The 19,905-nt window shown below is 25.6% G+C and overlaps 1 protein-coding gene across 4 annotated transcripts in view; it reads left to right on the plus strand.

Moving 5' to 3' along the window:
• The window catches only part of Elk (Eag-like K[+] channel), a 231,636-nt gene that overhangs the window by 136,849 nt on the left and 74,882 nt on the right, over nucleotides 1–19,905 (plus strand). For all 4 annotated transcript variants that reach the window (XM_089221973.1, XM_089221972.1, XM_089221975.1 and 1 more), the window contains exon 6: nucleotides 7,510–7,738. In XM_089221973.1, the coding sequence (XP_089078099.1) occupies nucleotides 7,510–7,738 (229 nt within the window). The remainder of the gene's footprint in view (nucleotides 1–7,509; nucleotides 7,739–19,905) is intronic.

Consider the following 19,905-nt stretch of genomic DNA (forward strand, 5'->3'; position numbering starts at 1 on the left):
AGTTATATTATATTATGTTTATATATTTCATTTGTCACAAAATATACGCAACTCTTGTTATCATTTTAATTGTAGAGCTATAATAATTTATGCTGGAAGCTAAATAAAATAAAATAAATATTTAAATATAATAATATTATTTTGTATTTTCCAAACTTATTTTTTTTTATTTCAATATTTATTCAATCTGTTCACAATAAAAAAACAATAAGTAATAAGGATAGCATAGAAATATACAAACATGATTAACGTAAAGAGAAGACCGTTCATTAACAGAACCTTAGAAATTTTTTTCCTCTATTTTAGGGGATATCTAGACCGGTTTCTTTTTAATCGACGTTGAATTTATGGTAATGTAAGAGAAGACATATTTTGAATGAAGGTGTTTATGTAGTTTTTCCGAATTTCAAATCAAGTTTTAAGTATATTTTAAGCGTAGGTACATAATAATATCAAGTATTACATAATTAAACAATTTGATTGTATACACATAACTTCTAGATGAAAATTAAAATTTAAAATACCTAATGTCAGTTAGTAACGAAATTATTATAATTATAAAGTAAGAATTATAAAAGTAAGAATAATATTTGGCATTAAATTATGCAGATAAATCATAAAAAAAATGAATACCTACTTAGTAAATATTTTAAACTTCTGCAGGCGAACTTTAATTCATTTAATTTTTATAGGGTTTGAATAAAATATATTAATTCTGACGCAAAAGTATTATAATAATCGCAGTATCAAAAATATTGGTGACCTCGGTGTAGGACTTTGCGTCATATTATTCTTATTACATCCCATTTATTCCGTAATTGTATGCTATAACTTATATTTAACATCACAACTGTAAAAAATTAAGTACATAGTAAGCTATGTTAAACGGAGGGGAGTATAATAAATTGTATTTTTCTGTTATAAAATATGATCGTGTATAATTTTTAATAATATATAATTTAAACAATTTCATAGGTGTACTTATTATTTTTTTTTCAAACCGCTCTTGGTTTCTATACAATTTATTATATTATATTATGGTGTTCTAATTTATCGCGATAACCGCTAAATGGATAATAATAGTAAATACGACCCACCTAATATAGCTTCCAAACACATCAAAAATATAATCTAATGTGTTAAAGCTTATTGAATTAAAAATGCCAATGCCTTTTATTTATATAAAGAATGTTATTTTATGTACCTATTGTGTTTATAAAATAATGTATCTACAGCGTTATATGGTTATTTATGTAACTATTTATAATCCAGCTCTAACAAGTATTTAACATATTTTTCTTTTAAATGTACAAAGTGCACATATTTTTAACTCAGATAGCTTTTATAATATTATAATATACTATACTGTAGGTACTTTTATACTATATATAGAATATCAGGTATATATATTGAGTAGTACACGGGTACTAAATTATTAATATATTTTAAGTATTTATTATTAAATTTTATACTATGAATTCAAAGCATCACGATAATAAAATACAAACTGATATAATTTTGTATACAAATTATAATATTAATTGTTCTGTAATTATATGTATTGATATCATCATCCCAAACCCACTGAAATAATTTTAATTTGATGGTTTGTATTCAGAAACGTGAATATTTGCAGGTCGTATGCTCCAAATTTTTCAAACTAATTGAAAACCTTTATGATCAAAAACGAAACCAATTATACCTTACTTGCTGGATAATATTTTCAGATGACGCTATGATATCGGTATTACGGGAAACTTCTCTTACTAGGTTCATTTATCAATCATTTTGCAATATTAAATGGTTCCAAACACCCGTTTTCTAAAGATGTAAAACGTATATTTAACTTAGTATGTTGTGCAGTCTGTTATATTCTTTTAGTGATCTGGAAGGCACATAATATCTTTTTTAAATAATTATCAATTTAATATCCGCACTGTTTGGGTTTTACTTCTACCTTGTGGAGAACCTTTTGGGAGCAGTTTTCAAAACAATTTATTTTGTAAAATATACGTTAGTATGATAACGCAGATTGTAATAAAAAATATATCGTCTTTTCCTCTTTTCAATGCAAATCACAATGTTAACTATTATTCAATGATCGATTACCGGTTTAATCTGACCAAACTGTAAGTAGGTACATGTTGTTTTCCCTGTAATTTTGATCATTGAAAAATTTTTAGACTAAGGTTTTAACTGTATCCCGCTGTATTTGAGTCCTTTTTAGAATTTCCAAAATACTCGTAAATCTAAAAAAAATTAGTAATGTATATAATATTGGTACAATTTAAGATAGTTTTTAATATTCAATTGTCGTTTTATTAAATTTGAATTCAAATTTCTTTCTTTTGGTAATAATCATTAAATTTGGTTCTCTTTCTAAAATCTTAATATAACATCAATATTATATTATAATTATATTCAATATCCTTAATTATTTTTCATCCAACTTGGCTTTATAATATTATGATCTAACACCAAATCATATTATAATAAATATTTTTACTTATTATTATTATTATTTTTTTACTTTGATAAATACACTATAATATATTTTATATACATCTTAATTTTAGCCTCTATCGCTAACTCTATTGAATCAAGATATATTTATATAAATTAACTAAACTATCTTTCATGTTATTTCCTCTGTGTATATTAATCACTTTACCAATAAATAATTTATCGGTTCAGTAGTCACAAACTACTCTGAATTTACTTTTTACTTCATTAGTTTATAAAATTTCAATGTTGACCTCCTTGGTTTATCGGAAGTTTAGGCTTTGAGTGCAATTGCTATACACGTTCAACTTTTCGTTAAATTATTTTATCATTGCTTTAGCTGATTCGTTATTGGTTTTGTTTCTGTGTACTCCTATAGTTGGCGAACCTAATGAATATAATAATTGAGCTCAATTTTATAATTTTAATTTATAGAATATTGTAAAAAAAAAAAAAAAAAAAATGATTTTTTACGTGCATACACAGTACACACGTGTACAATTTATTAATAATAATACATTTTATTGTCTAGAACACAATTGTCTGTCATACTATATTAAATTTATGAAATATCTCAACGCGTCTATTGAGCGTTAGCATTCAAGAATTATAAAATATACTAAAAAAATTATATGATAATAAATTATTATTTTCATATTTATATTTATATTATTATTAATAGTACATAATTAAATGGTTGTATGCTAAGATAATTTGATGATTCAAAAAGCACGCTGACACTTAATTCTGATTTTTAGATTTTTTAAGGATGCTTAATAGCGACTTACTTTTAATTATTAAGATTATTTCTTCTTTTTATTTTTATTCAGGGGGGATACCAAGTTATATAATAAGAAATATGTTTTTCCTGTAATTAAATCAAAATTTTTCATTCTGTATATTTTTAGTTATTTACCTTTTTGCACTAATTAATACATTTTATAATAATTTTGGTCTATATTGGTTTATAATACATTTTTAGATGTAATTTGAATTCTGTTATAGTTCTGTAATTTTAACTCTCTGCCTTTACCACAACCGTTAGCTTAAAGAAGATGATATATGAGTTATCGCATTCGTATCGTATAATATATTATAAATATCTTCTACTTCATTATATAGCTGAAAGCGATACGTAGTTTACGGTGAACTCTGATGGTAGCTTTTGGCAATAGCAAATTACGTATTTTTTACAGTATACTATACCACAGTTTTTTTTTTTGTACGCGATTGAACAAACTATAACCGTGGTTAGACGGATGGAGGTGATAGTAGTACCTGTTTGGTAGCTTTGCCTTTTAATTACACCACGTGATCAAACAATTTTGTCATTGAAATATTTGAAAAAAATATCACAATCATATTTAGATATCATAGAATATCCTATAGGTACGCATAATAATAATACTCTGGTTCAATCGTCATAAAAATATGAAGACATATTATTTGTTTTGCTAGGTATTGATTTAGTATGTTTTGTCATTGAACTGTACTAAATCTATTAAAAACAATACGAAAATAATCCAGAAGCACTCCATTTCTAATTGTGAACACTCTTTTTTAGAAAATACTTAATTTCGGCATTACGCATTTGTATTAAGTAGATACGCACGTTTATAAAATCAATAATCATTGAATATTAAAATACCTGAAAACCAGTTAATTGAAATATGATAAAAGGATTATCATCAGCTGCCTACTTACTTAAAATTCGACTATTATATTGTAATGAATAAAAGTTAATTTTAGTATTACTTATCACCAACCCTCAGCTAACTAGTATCATTTATTATTACTTCGATAATAATAATAATTTATTAATTTCCCTAAGGGCAATAATAAAACATTTAAATGGCAAGTGTCCGACAAAAATGCCTACAAACATGATTAATGATTAAAATATTGTTGTCTCGGTAAAATACACAATATCTTCATGGCACATGTTTGTCTTAATATTATTATAAAATTAATTAATGTAATCATAAAATAATATCTTGTGTTTGTGTGTGTAAAATGATAGATTCTTTCATTTAAATAATATTTATAAACTTGGTTTATGAAGATAATTACCTAATTTTTTTTTATAGAATACCAAAATTAATTGGCATATTATATTTATTTTAAATATCTTGTTAAAATGTTATATATTATAATTTTTAGTATTATATTGAAAAATAAATAAATATTATTAAAAATAATTATTAAGTAAATAATTAAATAACCATAGAAAGTGTCATCAATCACCTTTTATCAAATAATTTTCCTGTAAATATACTCTTAGCACATATTCTTATTGTATTAATGATACAGATTGTATATTACTTGTGAAAAAAAGTATTATATTGGAGTTGAGTCATTACCTATTTTTAAATCGAAGTACCTTAATATTGCATTTACATTTATTATTATTTTATCATTTTAACTTATTACATTTTATCATAGTATTCACGTGAAATTATGTTATGTAATTTTTAATTGACCATAGTTCTAGAAGAACATTTAAATTTAAGGTCATTACCAATATATTATACAATAAATATGTACATAGAAATCGAATAATCAAGCGTATACCACTACTATATTACTATACAGTGTAAAGTATATAGCTCAGAAAATGTATTAAATAATGAAAAATAATAGTAAAGATATGAGTTTTTCAAAATTTGTATATTTTCATTTTTCATTAAAATGAAATGGCTACGTAATCGCAATTTAATTTTTATATTCGTTCCGGAAGAAAATCATTTATTTGCGTTTATTTTTTTTTTAGTATGTACAATTGGATGCATTTACAAAATACAAAACATATACCTTTAATATTTCTTAACTTAAATTTTTGAGCTAATTTAATTAATATTTGTGTAAACTATATCTGCAATGATACATTTAGGTACGTTTATCGTTAGTATATAAAATATAAATTTAAACGTCTTTAACTGATTGAAAATTTTTATAGAATACGAACTAAATGTTTAAATACATTTTAATGGACTATTGGATTAGAATGGGATGTCTTAAAAACAACTAAAAGATACATAATATTTTCTATACCAATTGATTTAGCCATGAGTTATTATAATTGTATAATAATAACATATGGGTACTTAATTGTTAAATTGAAGCAACAAATGAAATGTTTCAGTGACATTTATATTCAAAACTACAGTGACTCTTGGACGTGTGTTGTGTACAGGTTTTTTTTAAATCAAAACTTCGGGCCATCTGTTACACGAGTGTCTGATCGTTTATAAGATTCGTTTAAAAAAAAAATTAAGTGTAGGTAACTATGTATATTATTCATTCTAGAGTGTTGAAATTTATTCATGACCAGAAACCTATCCCATTTTCTACGTTGTTATTTTCGTAGAATTTCTATTAATACTATTCAAATGCCTAGGGATCAACTAGCATTATTCATTTTGGCGTTTGACTCGTGTCCTAGTTGCATAGTTTAATTTTCCTCTGACACGCGCACAACACATCGCGTACGCTTCTTAACAATGTATTCGAAAGACGTTTTGCAAATTCACCTGGCGTCATGTTATTAAAATGGTGTCACGTTTTCAATATATGTATTTGCATTAAATTTCCAACGCTTAGAAACACAATTTTAATTTCATCCCATACGCAATTTTCAACATAGAGGCCATAGTTAAAGCTGTTAGAGAGAAATGTGGCCAGCATATGGAAATTGACCAACTACGAGTTTAATTAGTTTTGTTACATTTTCCTCATTGAATCGGATAAAGTTAACAAATTTTTCTTGACTAAAAAATTATTAGTGTTATTTTCATTCTTTTTGTGTATTCTTTGTGTGATTTCCTGGAATTTTGATAAAAACCTAATTAAATGCTAAATAATTGCAATTGACCTGCAGAGAATTTGACTGACCCTCAGTGTAGGTATAAAATAATAGGTAATATGTGATACCTAGTGGATAATTTTTAAGTACCTAGGACTGTGAATATATTGAGCATATTTTGATTTTTGAAAATCATCACATTCGTATATATTCCCAATATTGTAATCTTGTAATTACATATTATTATTATATCGATATAGTTGATAAATGGATGGTTAAATATTGTACCGTTAGTCGATCGTAATTTAGTGAACATTTGTTGGGAAAGGGGGATTTATAATATTGAAATCCTTATTCAAAGATGAATGACGATTATAATATGTCATAAACGTTTATAAAAAAAGACAAATATTCCATGTTTTTCTGAGACGGTATTGTTTTCCATAACCACTCAAAACTTTTATTTCTATCGTCTGCAGCGGCCTGTATATTTGTATGGGCACTTAATACGACAACCAGCTGGCCAGTTGGCGTTGTACCATCTCGCAATAATTTTGAAAAAAAAAACAATTTTAGCCGTTTCTACACCTGTGCACCACGCCGTAAACACTAGTCTTGGGCATCTCTCTCACGTCATATATTAGGCTTTGGTTGTGCTCAAATAGAATTTTCAATCTTCCACACAAGACACATACATAAGCTGTAGAGGAGGACTCGCTGCTTGCATATCAACCAGCTTTTTGACGTTTTATCTATTAACTAAAAAAATTATTAAAAATAGTGTGATTAATGTAAATAATATGTTGAAAAGTCCAAATTTTCAGCAAAATAAACTCTACAAAATAGGTTCTTTATTTTATTCAAAAATTAAATAAGAAAAAAATTATGTTTCGAACTTGCAGTTTACCAAAAAATTTAGTTAAATTAAAAAATAAAGTATATGCGGCCCTTGTATATGTGAGCCTAAAAAAACAGATTTATGATATATTTATTCATATCTAGCTACTAAAACGACGAGCATCGTCACAAGCACCACTTGTTCACATCGCCAAAACACACTCCTCGTCCTACAACAACCCCCTCGCGCGTAATTGAAAAAATTCTTGTGAATTATCATGACGTGTAATCATTTTGTCGTACATGCCGATTTATTTCGTATATTATTATTGGATTGCTTTTCATGTGTGTGTGTGTTTTTTCCACAGACGTTGTTGCAGGGATCGTCCGCGCCGTTACCGGAATATAAAACGTCAGCCCTGAAAAAATCTCGATGGGTATTATCACACTACGGAGTTTTCAAAACGTGCTGGGATTGGCTGATACTGATAGCCACGTTCTACGTCGCGATCGTGGTACCGTACAACGCCAGTTTCGTCAACACAGACAAACCGTCAATGGTCAGCGACGTGGTCGTCGAGTCGCTTTTTATAGTCGGTAAGTCGCTATATTCATCAATCATTACCGTGGTATCTCGCCACATAAATTGTATCCTACATCGATTCATCGACCGCCATCTCCACTTCATCCGGCAAGTCTGACTAAAGTCTGACTTGAAATATCCACTATGGGTTTGACACCAGTATTACACACACACACACACGCACATTTATATACATATATATAATAAACAATCATATTGCATATTATTGTACAATTGTATAATATTAAGCCCGCGAACGAATCTACTGTCACAATTTTTCATGGGACAAATATGTTTGTTTTAAATATTTATAATATGAGAATATAATAATATTTCTATGTTACATATTTAACATATATATATATATATAGTATATATTATATAAAAGGAACGGCGTACTTATCGCGTACAAATATTTAAGATTTTACCCGTCTGCCAAAAACACAAACGTATGTATTAAATGCGTCGTGTAGCATAATAATATTAGAAAATGTAATAATATTATTCTTAGAAAAATGTGAAATATACCGTGTATATTTTGAATAGACAAGAAAAATAATAATTTGAGTATACAGTGGTTTTCCACTCGTCGTAGGAATCAGTTGAAAAGTAATTTTAAAAATTCCCATCCATCGAAACCAACAATGTTAATAATATAGTCAAATTTCTAAATTCCAAGTTTTTGATTTCAAAATGCCAATTGTACCACACGGATCACAAAAATTACAAATATGCTTACATGAAAATAATTGAAGAATTATTGTTTTTATTATATTTTTAATTTATAATCATAGTTTTAAAACGCTGAATTATTTTATTCTGATCACTAAATTATTATAGTAGTTTAAAAACAGCCATGCAAACATCTTGATCGGAGCTACTCTGTCAAAGTTTATTATTTTAGGTGACATGATGCGCTCTGTTAAAAATGACTAAAAAGTCATTTAAACGCGAATTACTTTTGTCTTTCACTCCGCTTAATTAGTACAGTATATTATAATAATATTATATCGTGGTTGTCGGCTACGTAAATAAAATAACGTTACATATTATCTAATATAAGCGATCTTTATACCCGACTATATGACTATAACACGAACAAAATGAAACGATGATGGTTCACGATAAATGATAAATCTTGATACTTACGTGTCACAAGGTTTTACTACTCAAATGGTTTAAGTCCGTTCAATATTAGAGGTGCACACGTTTTATAAAAAAAACTTCTTATTAAAAAAATACATGAATATATACGCCTTTGAGATATAATTAAATACATTATCACGGAAATCGTTTTTAATTATTTATAAAATATAATGCAATATCAATGACTTTGTGCGTGCTGCCTTAACGAATTGATGAGCTACTTCCTGCTTGTAAGAACTCAGACGCCGAAGTCGATACGGAGACTATGGTTTCATATCATGCCATTAAAATAGATACCAAATTTATAATTTTCAAAAACGGGTTTTCACATACATTTTTCAATAATTTATATTTCCATATAAATACTTTATATAATATGTACTGTATATACGTTAATTAAAAAATGTAATAATTAAAACAAAATAAGCCCAATAGTACAATAAATTAAATTTGAAGTACAATATAAGTACAAATTATAAATATTAAAACCTTGACATGGAGTAAATAATTAGTCCGCATCCCTGATACTAAACATCGTTTATTTTAATGTTAGTTATGCCCATAATTGTGGTTGTATTACATGGCTTATTATTTGGATGTATTAAGTTGGAATTACATTGATTATATTTTTATTCTTAGAAAATATTTTTATATTCGCTTCAATATGTATTTCTTCCAACATTCAATGGCAGCATATAACAATGAACATTGAGCATGCATTGTAAAATTTAGCATTAATTGTACCGTAAAAACTCATTAATGTTAATCTTACTTCAAATTTAGATACCTATTTAAAGTTATTTTCCATAAAATATTTTCGAGATTTTGAAAACGGCAACGTTGTACGTTGTTTAGCGGGTACATATAACATATTATTATATGTGATCATAATAGTTCAATAGTTAAATAAGTATGTAGTCTGTATACAATCTTAATTTACTCAATATATCATAGTAAATTTATTAACCATCATTGATGGTCAAACGCGTAAGTTTCAGTAAACATGGTTTTTTTTTACAAAAATGTACCATTAATTATTATAGAATAAACTTTTATGGATAAGCGAATGGATTATTTTATGTGAATTACCATTCTTATAACGAGAAAATTATTGGCTAATGTAATATATGTGTTGCGAATATCAAAAATGTATTCAAATTGATAGATTTAATTTAGAATATATTTTTTTAGCTTTTATTTATTAAAAATTTCTGATTAAATATGACATTTTAATGTCAGTTTTATTAATTCAGTTAATTAGTTGTACTATCATATATTTATATCCAAATATTGTTGATGTTCCGTGATCATATTACTTGAAAACCATTTCACCAATTAACGATGGAGGCGACGACCGTTAATTAAATTACGCCCAGGGATCAAATATAAGGGACTAAAGGATGGGTTTTACTTGAATAATTGGAAAATTAATTTTAAGAAAAAAATTACAACTAATTAAAATACGATTTTCATAATGAGTGAAATGATAAATTAAATATGTTATGCTCATTATACTCGTAATATCACACAAGTTACTAATAAAAAATAAATATCTTCTGTCGTATTTGATTATTATCAATACAGTATGACGATAAAAAGTTTTATCATAGGTACTTAATTACACATGTAAATTTTTATCATGCATTTTATTATACATCATGATTAAGAACTATACCTACGGGCTACGGGGTATCAACAGAAAACTTGAACTTTCTAATTGGTATATAATATTATTTTTATTGAATTATACACAAACCGACAAGTTTATTAATACAATAGAGTTATATAGACTTCTTATAATCAATACCGTGAATATTTATTACCTTTAAAGTTTATTCATCCTATTCTTTACATCGAGTTCGAATTATCAATGTTGTGAAATATAAATCAGAATTGAATGAATTATTCAATTATTTATCACCCTAAAAGACGTTTATGTAATATATAAATTATAAACAGTGGACTTTGCGTTCGTGTTAGTTCTGAGATTTATTCAAAGTTAATGGTCGAAAAGTAGAGTAAGTATTACCTTTTACTTTGGTGCAAAATGTTCAGGACCATGGGTAGAATTACTTATTTCAAAAAATAATATGATATGATGTAACATATGAACACAAAACAAATATAGTTAACTATAATTATTTTTTTAGCAAATCAATGCGTATGGTTTTTGATAAAATACATAATCATTGGGCGTAAATCCAAAACATAAATAATTATCAGCATATTGACGTATAACTTTAAATTTATTTTAATCGCTCAATGCTGACACAAAGTATACAAGCTAAACACTATGAATAATAAAATGGCACACTTGAAGAATCTCATGGCATAAGAGGTTGGGAACTCTTTCAATATCTACAAATTTTAACGAATTTATTTCGTTTAATATTAATAATACTAAATTGAGTGTGTGGTATACATAAAAATAAATAGCTTTTGGATTTCTAAAATAGTATGCTTTACCTATATGCATCCTATGCATTTAGCTGATTCGTATATTAGGAGGTGTATTAGTTAGAAAAAAGGTATTCAAACTGTGCGTCACGGCTCCCAGTGGCGTCAATATAGTTTGCTAAGGTAGCCACATCAAAGCACCAGAAACTATCATTAATTTAGGTCTTGTAAAATTATTAATATAAATATTATTAAAAATCATTTATTGGTTTTACAATGATGTTTATTTCTTTTTCTTTTTTATTATGTAAACACCTTTTATCTTTCTAAACTTGCTCAAAATTAGAAAGTGTAGCATCTTTTCTGAAAGGTAATGTTTAATGTTCTTGAGCTGGTACTTTAAAAAGATCATTTTTCGATTTTTGAAACGGTACTCGAAATAAAAGTGGTCAAAGAAGAAAAAACGTACGATTTCATGATTTTATAATATAATTACGGACGAAGTTTTTTTTTTTTTTTTTTTTAAATTATAACAATATAATTAATATAGTATAACTTAATAGACTGTAGAGCGACATCCACTTACTCAACCGCTTTTTTAATACTAAAATCACTGTTATTATCACTCACGTTGGCCATATTAGTGTATCCGTATGGTTTGAATATTTTAACAATAGTTTGGGAATGTTAAAAATATTATGAACACATTAAGGAGTTGTGGGATAAAAAATTTGAATATCTTTGGGTTAGAATAGGATTTTAGTTTTCAGGGCACAGGACTTAAGGTTTATTTCATTATTTTGTATGTGTTGTCATTATAAATGCCACAATTATTCAAAATCGTTTAAGCAGGATATTTTAATCAATAAAATTCAAATTGTTGTTTTTGATGACATTTTTTAATTTAATATAATATAATTAAACTAATCAAGATCTTATAGATTTGTAGATAAACATATTGAAAGCATTAACCTTAACAAAAATTTTTGGTTGTAATAATTGGATAATAATTCTAATCCAATTATGTTATGAATTGATTTGTACAATGTGATGAAACTATTTTTACGAATTAGAAAATTTCATATATCAATAATATGATTATATTATTTGATTACAATACTAAGTAAATAGGGTATTTATTTTTTTTTCACTCCTGATTAAATTGAAATCATGATAAAACCTCATGCATTAAATATTGTACTTTATGTCAGTAATTTGAGACTTATCAGTTTTTTGCTCAACTATAATACTTATTATTCAAATCAAATATTTGTAATTTTACATTAAAATAACCAAATAATTATTCTATTTTATGAATAATTTTAACTATACTTTTTAATATATAATAAATTTATTCATTTTTGTATTCGAAAATTTGGTTTTATACTTATTATAAGATAAACGATGCAACCAAAATTTCAGCAATAATAAAATATATATTGCAAAATCAATTCATTAAATTTACATCAGTGTAGTATATTTTATATATTTAACAGAATTTTTGTCCAAGGCTTATGATTTCAATGTATTTTATTATCATCAGTTATATTGGTCCTTAATTGTATGCATTTTCCAGTAGCGGAAATTGCCATTCAAACATTCTCTAAAAGCTACTTTACTCATATTTCTCTCAAAACCACTGCAAAACTCTGATCATGTAGCTGCTTATAAACCAGCGGGAAATAATATTGATTTACTGTTACTCTCTACAGGTTTCATTAACTAAATTATATATGAGCAATTGAAAAATTGTATTTGTGTATATCTACCTTATGTTTGTAGTTGCCATTTAAAATATCAGCTAGATATGTTAGACCTTACTGAACAAATGTTTAATTTAATTTTCTTAAGAGTAAAAAGTTATATATAAATAAAATATACTGTATATTATTATCTCATAAATTGTTTAAAAAATAATACATTTTAAAAACTGATTTTTAGAGCATATTGGGTTTGGTCATGTATTTTTTTCTGATGTTATGTATCATATCACAATTCGTACAAACAATATACTTAAACTAAAATAATAATTTTAAATTTTAGAAAAGTATACAAGATCATATATTATTATTATGATATTATCGTAACTAAAATATATATTTGTAATACAGTCGTAATTTGTAATTTTTATAAATTTATTTGTTATTTAAACACTAAACACCAGTTTTTTTTTATAAAAGATTTTGAAAAATATTTCTTATGAGATTTTTGAAATTAATTTTACATTACATTAAATATTTATATCACTTTTAATAATTCAGAGTACATGCTTAGCTACTAACATAAAATTTGTTTATTTTTCACTAATAAGTCATAAAATAATGTTCTATATTTTTAGAAAAAAATTAGTTATTAGGACTCATAAAACACATTAGGTCAACTATAAATTCGAAAAGTATAAAGTCAAAGTTTGAAATAGTGGGTATAACGAGATATACAGGGTGATTATTTTATCAAACAGCACTCATTATTTCAAAAGCTATTGACTTTTTTAAAATTTTTTTTTTCAAAATCTTAGAACCATCTTGTTCTAGAACTATATATTTATTAAATATTTTCACCATTATATTTATCAAGTTAACCATTATCAACTTTTGATTTTCAAATCACAACCTTAAAATTTCATAGACTAAAAAGGCTATTTTTTAAATGAATTTTCACGTTTAAATTTTCATTTTTCGTTAATCCGTTTACAAGATATAGCCTCCCAAAGTTGGGTGGTTTTGGGTGGTGTTTGTGTGTTATAGGTGTATGTTAGGCGGTATTTACACACAAACACCGTTTAAGTTTTTTTTGATAAAATAATCACCCTGTATTTCTAGTGTAACGAAACAACTCAAAAGTTATTTTGTTAAAAATATGTTTTTTATTTGTCGGGGGAAATATCTATTATTATTATTTTTATTTAATCTAGTAATTTATTTATTTATTTATTTATTTTTTTTTTTTTATTGAACTAAAAAAACGTCAACAACAAAGGCTATTAGTTTTTTGTTAAGATACAATGTTAAGGATATTACAATGTTTATATGATGCTAACTACATATGGTTACTATTTAAGTTAATGTTACAATTTTTTATTTTATCAATATGTTTAAATTTCGTTGTATAAATTCGATCCTTTGAGAAAGGCTAGCATGTTCGATGTGGTCTCGTTGCTCGGTCCCAGAGCTCCATACAAGTTGGGTGGAATGTTGTATTTCTCCAAAACTTCTAAATATTGATAACACTCTGTTATTATATGTTTCACAGTTAGTGTAACCCTGCAGGCTGCAAATTGATTGGGTTCTTCTTTAGCCATGAGGTGTTTATGTGTCATCCTTGTGAGTAATTTATTTTATAATAAACATAATATATTATAATCTAATGTGTTGTATTGTGATGACAATAAAAATGATAATAGTTTTAATTTGTTATCTTCGAAATATTTTATGCTCATACCTAAAACAGTTTCACTATTATAATATAATTTTTAAACATATTTCACTTATAAACATAATATCAACATTTTATCTAAATATTAATTGTAATTTTTAAATGTCATATTTGAATTAGGTATTTCAAAGAAAAAAATAACAGTTATATTCATTCGAAATTAATTATCATGGTTAGGTTAGGTTTTAATGAAAATTTGAGATTAGTAATTTGTGTGAATCAGACCTCTGCCAATATTAACATATTTTGTGTTATGAAAAATGCGTATTATTATATTCTGAGTGTAAATGATATGATATCATCAATACGATTAGTCAATATCGCTTAATGGTTGATCAAACTTGGTTAAATTAATACCTCGATACTTATTTTTTAAATGTAATAATTAATATTCAAAATAATATATAAGGTAGCGTTGTTCTCAATAAATTGTATATTGAATACTTTTACTCCATCATGAATCCATCATGATCAAGTCATCTATACATTTCTCTGATATGAAAAAAATTTCAAATTGAATTTCAAATCTAAATTATCCTTACATACAAAAAATATTATATATAAATCACTATTAAGGCCTATATGGGCTTATGCCATTCAAATTTGTGGTTGCGCGAAATCCTTGTAAGTCCACTCTATACAGGCTTTCCAATCAATAGCACTCCGACTCGTCATCTCTGCACCTTGGTGCATATCTAACGATACACTGTATAACGATCTAAACATTGAAACAATTAAATAGTTAGCTTCTAAACACTACTATTCTACTCTGAATTATCAATAAATCCGAACCCAAAAATCTCATTACTCTCATGCAAAACTCTTCTTGGAAACCCTATACGTCGGTTGAAACGAAAATGGTGTAGAGACTTACTCAAATAAATGCACAATAAAATAATTCACGTTGGGTTCTATCAATGGATGGCCTCCTTTCTCATATTAATCATGTCTCACCTGTAATTTTATCATCATATTTAATTGTTGTGCTCCACTAGCATAGATTGTTTATATTAAAAAAAAAAAAATTGGATTTATTTTCTTAAATACTCAAAATTATAAACACTATTTACCGATTTCAATACTATATTATTAATACCTAAAACGCTTTAGAATAATATTACATTGTTGCTGAAAGTGGTTTGCATATTAATGTTTAGAAAAAGATCATTAATTTAATTAGTTTTATTAATAAACATATTATTTTCTATCGTTGTCATAAAAACTTATTATAATATACTATAATGTATATTAGTATATTATAGTAACATAATATGTATATAGTTATATATTGTCTATAAATAATAGGTACAGGATTATCAGGAAGATAATAATAATAATTTGAATTCCATTGTAATGTTACAGATATACACTTCATAATACAAATTATGTATTACATATATTTTTGAATAATAATTATAAAATATCATAGGTGCACATATTCAATGAACAGACATAGGCATATGGGCACCCATTGGGGGGGGGGAGATAGGGCACTTTCCGCCCTTGGATAAAAAATAATATGAATCAACTGTACCTATATATATTTATATGACAATACAAATATAACGTGCATATTTACATTCATATGTGAAAATAACGATAAATCTTTACTTTCTTACATTTGAGTTTTTTTTTGATTTTGACCCTCCTTAAAATTTTACCTATGGGCAGCGCGTATGGACATAGGTACATTGCTGTAAACACTGAACGCCAAGAATTATAATATTATATTTATCACGGTTGTCAAAATACTAATTAATATGAATACGGAAATATGATTTGAAGATATATTTTTTATGTAATAAATACCTACTCACAATAAGTACCTATTGTACATTTTTATTGGCCATATACTTGTTGATATTACAAGAGTTCTAAGCAGAGGTTAGTATTCAATAGATTTTACAATGATGTAACTCGTAGTTGTCTAACCGCAATGGAAGTGATGAGACCTGCAAATTTAAATTAACTGAAACCTTTTTTTATTGTAGTACCTAGAGAAACTGATTTGAATGAGAATCTTCCTAAAAAATTACTTTCATTCCAATCTGTGAAATAGTTATGATGAATTTATGATTATTCTAACTTGCATATAAATATTATTTATAACTAGATTATTTTAGCCCTTAAACAAATAGACACTACATAATATAATGTTATTAAAATATACAATGTAATTTAAACTTAGTTTTTAATATTCTTTAAGGAATAATTGTGTAGAAATTATGTAATTATTGCATCATAGATATTATTTCAACGCTTAAACAAATAAACACTACATAATAGTATACTATACGGGTATTATGCCATTTAGATTTCAATTTTTAATATTCCTTGTATCTGTAGCTGTTTTCGGAAGATCAGTGATATTTTTGTTATCTATCAAAATGTTAAACATTTAAACACATAATATATTGCATTAAAAGTGTTTAAAAATATTTATGTGACATTTAATATGAAATGAGTTATATAATTGTATTTTTCTCGTAATTTAATTTTCAGTAAGCAATTTTAAAAGGAAATAAACACTTATGTAATATGAGTAACTATGTGATGATTTATTAATTCTTTCAGATTAAAATGAAAAATGCCACATGATCTTATACAAATCAGGTTGTGTAATATGTAGAAACTTTTTTGATTGTGCTGATGTTGATTTATGTCTCTTTGATTGAGTGTCACTTTCCTTGTTTGATAAATTAAAAAAAAAAAAATGTAATACAGAAACACATTACTTACACATGAGAGCACATATTATTGCTTATATTTAAATATAATTAAGCTACGTATTTATTTTATTTTTTTATACTTATAAAAATACTAGCCGTTAATAATTACCATGGAAATAGTTAAATAGAGTCATATAGAGACACATTTGTTTTACCTTCTATTGTTTCTCCATCTCATTACAATCCCATTATAAGATAATATCATATTATTATTTTATTATTCTGTAGATAAGTTACTTAACCTAACGTAGTCATGTGTATTTTTTTTAATCATATACAAAGATATATATATATATATATATATAATCATTATAATTCTGTACTATTCATCTACGTGGTTTTTAAATCAAAGAATTTATCACATTCCAATGTATACCTATTCTAAACTTTTCAAAAATATAAATCAAATTTTTGTTTGATAAAAACAAAGTAGTAGGTACATCCAAAAATATTTTGTATATTTAATAATCATATAAGTACATATTAATCTACCATTCTAAATTTCAAATGTAAAAAAAAACATATTTTATAAGTATTATGCACTAATTGTATAAATTATGTAATCTATGGTTTATGATATGGGGATAAGACGTATTTAATTAGTAAGTAATAATTTAAAATGGCTTACCTGTTACAGTAGATTTAAAATATCTTATTCTTGATTGGCTAATTATGTTTATTTTTATTTATAAATACTCCATATTTTATTACCGTATCCATTAAAATATTATAAAATGTATATTATATAACAAAAATTGACGATACTTTATATTCCATTCAGATTTTTGCCAAAAAATTTAGCTGTATTTTATTTTACTAGGTATACCTTATTATTATTATATATTATAATATAAATAAGATAATTACGCACTTCATAAGACTTATATGTAGATGATATATTGAAATAAAATACAAATAAGGTCGTTAGTAAGCTTTATTTACCAGTTTATTTTTAACATTTTTAACGAAAAAAATTTATATATAATTTATATCTGGTAATATTTTTTTATTATCCGTCAGTATCTATTATACGTAATTCTGTCTTCACTATATCAAAATTTACTGTTCAACCACGTGATTGTAGGTATGAATAAGTGGGGAGTTGGCTTTTGCCGTTAAGTAGAGAAAAAAATATAGAATTATACATTTAAATTAAGAGATTGTGTATGAAATAAATAAAGAGGGAGATAAAGAGAGCGAGGGAGTAAGAAAGTGTTGGAAAAGGAGAAGGAGAAGAGACAGAGATAAAGACCAGACAGATAATGATTGTGTGAAGCAGACTGAGTGACAGAATGTGACTAGAGATATTACTGTGTTTTGTTCATTGACAAAGTCCGTCAGCCGTGAAAACATTTTGCTAACACAAACGTAGCTCACAGTTCATTGCACCCCTTTTCCTTGGACTTACTGCCACCGGACCATCTAAATTGCATACGTAGTCGCAGCTTAATAAATCACATCCACCACTATAATAATGATAATAGTAATAATATATTGTAGCTTCGCCGTATCTAGAGACGAACGTATCTTAACACGATTAATAATTCTATAGGTAGAAAATTAATTACAACCTTTGGAATGATTTAACTCAAGCAAATCAATCTTAATCAAATTTTTTTCGTTTTCATTCTTAATTACTGTTTTCAATTTGAAATCACTTCTCTCGTTCAATTAAATTATTATATACAAATATATTATAGATATTTTTTACAAATTTTTCTAAATCCTATTTGTAGATATATTATTACTTGTACAGTAAATCAAAAATATTACAACTTTTTTACTTTTTTCTATCACATATAATTAGGTACACACGTAATAATTGTAATTGTAATTGTTATATTTCATTATATCAGTAAGTAGGTACTACATAAAAACGTTTTAAGTTTTTGGAATTGTGTTATAGTAAAAAATAAAAATAAATATTATATACATGATTTTTATATCATTATCCCTAGTATAAATCAAATCGATAAACTGTTTTTTTTTCTTCCTATTCTATGTAAATATTTATAAGTATATAATTGTATAAAACTCAAAGCTAATGGCCTATGCTGCCGAAGCTGTAACGTTCAATAAAAAAAAAAAATCGATAGGTTTGTCTTAAAAATAAATAATAATGCATAATATATTAAACGTATAGTTTGCTGATAAAAAATACTGCTATGATAGTTATTAAAATTTTATAAATGTTTTGATTAAGTGTATTTTTTCTTGATAGCACAGTTCTTACACACTATTTGCTTATAGTTTATATTAAGTTCAATCGACAGTAAGAAGTATATCAATTCTGAAGTTTTTGGAATTTAATTACAATATAATATGTTGAAAATAAGTATTATGCCCATGATTTTTATATACCTACTATTATACATGAAATCGATAGGTCTATCTAAGATAATAATAGTAAGTCAAATGATAATTTGTGTATACTCGTACATATTATTCTAGTGGTAATTATTACAATGATAATT

This window comes from Diuraphis noxia, unplaced genomic scaffold (genome assembly GCF_037042655.1).
Source record: "Diuraphis noxia isolate RWA-SAM2 unplaced genomic scaffold, SU_Dnox_SAM2 contig0003, whole genome shotgun sequence".
In the NCBI taxonomy this organism is placed as follows: domain Eukaryota; kingdom Metazoa; phylum Arthropoda; class Insecta; order Hemiptera; family Aphididae; genus Diuraphis; species Diuraphis noxia.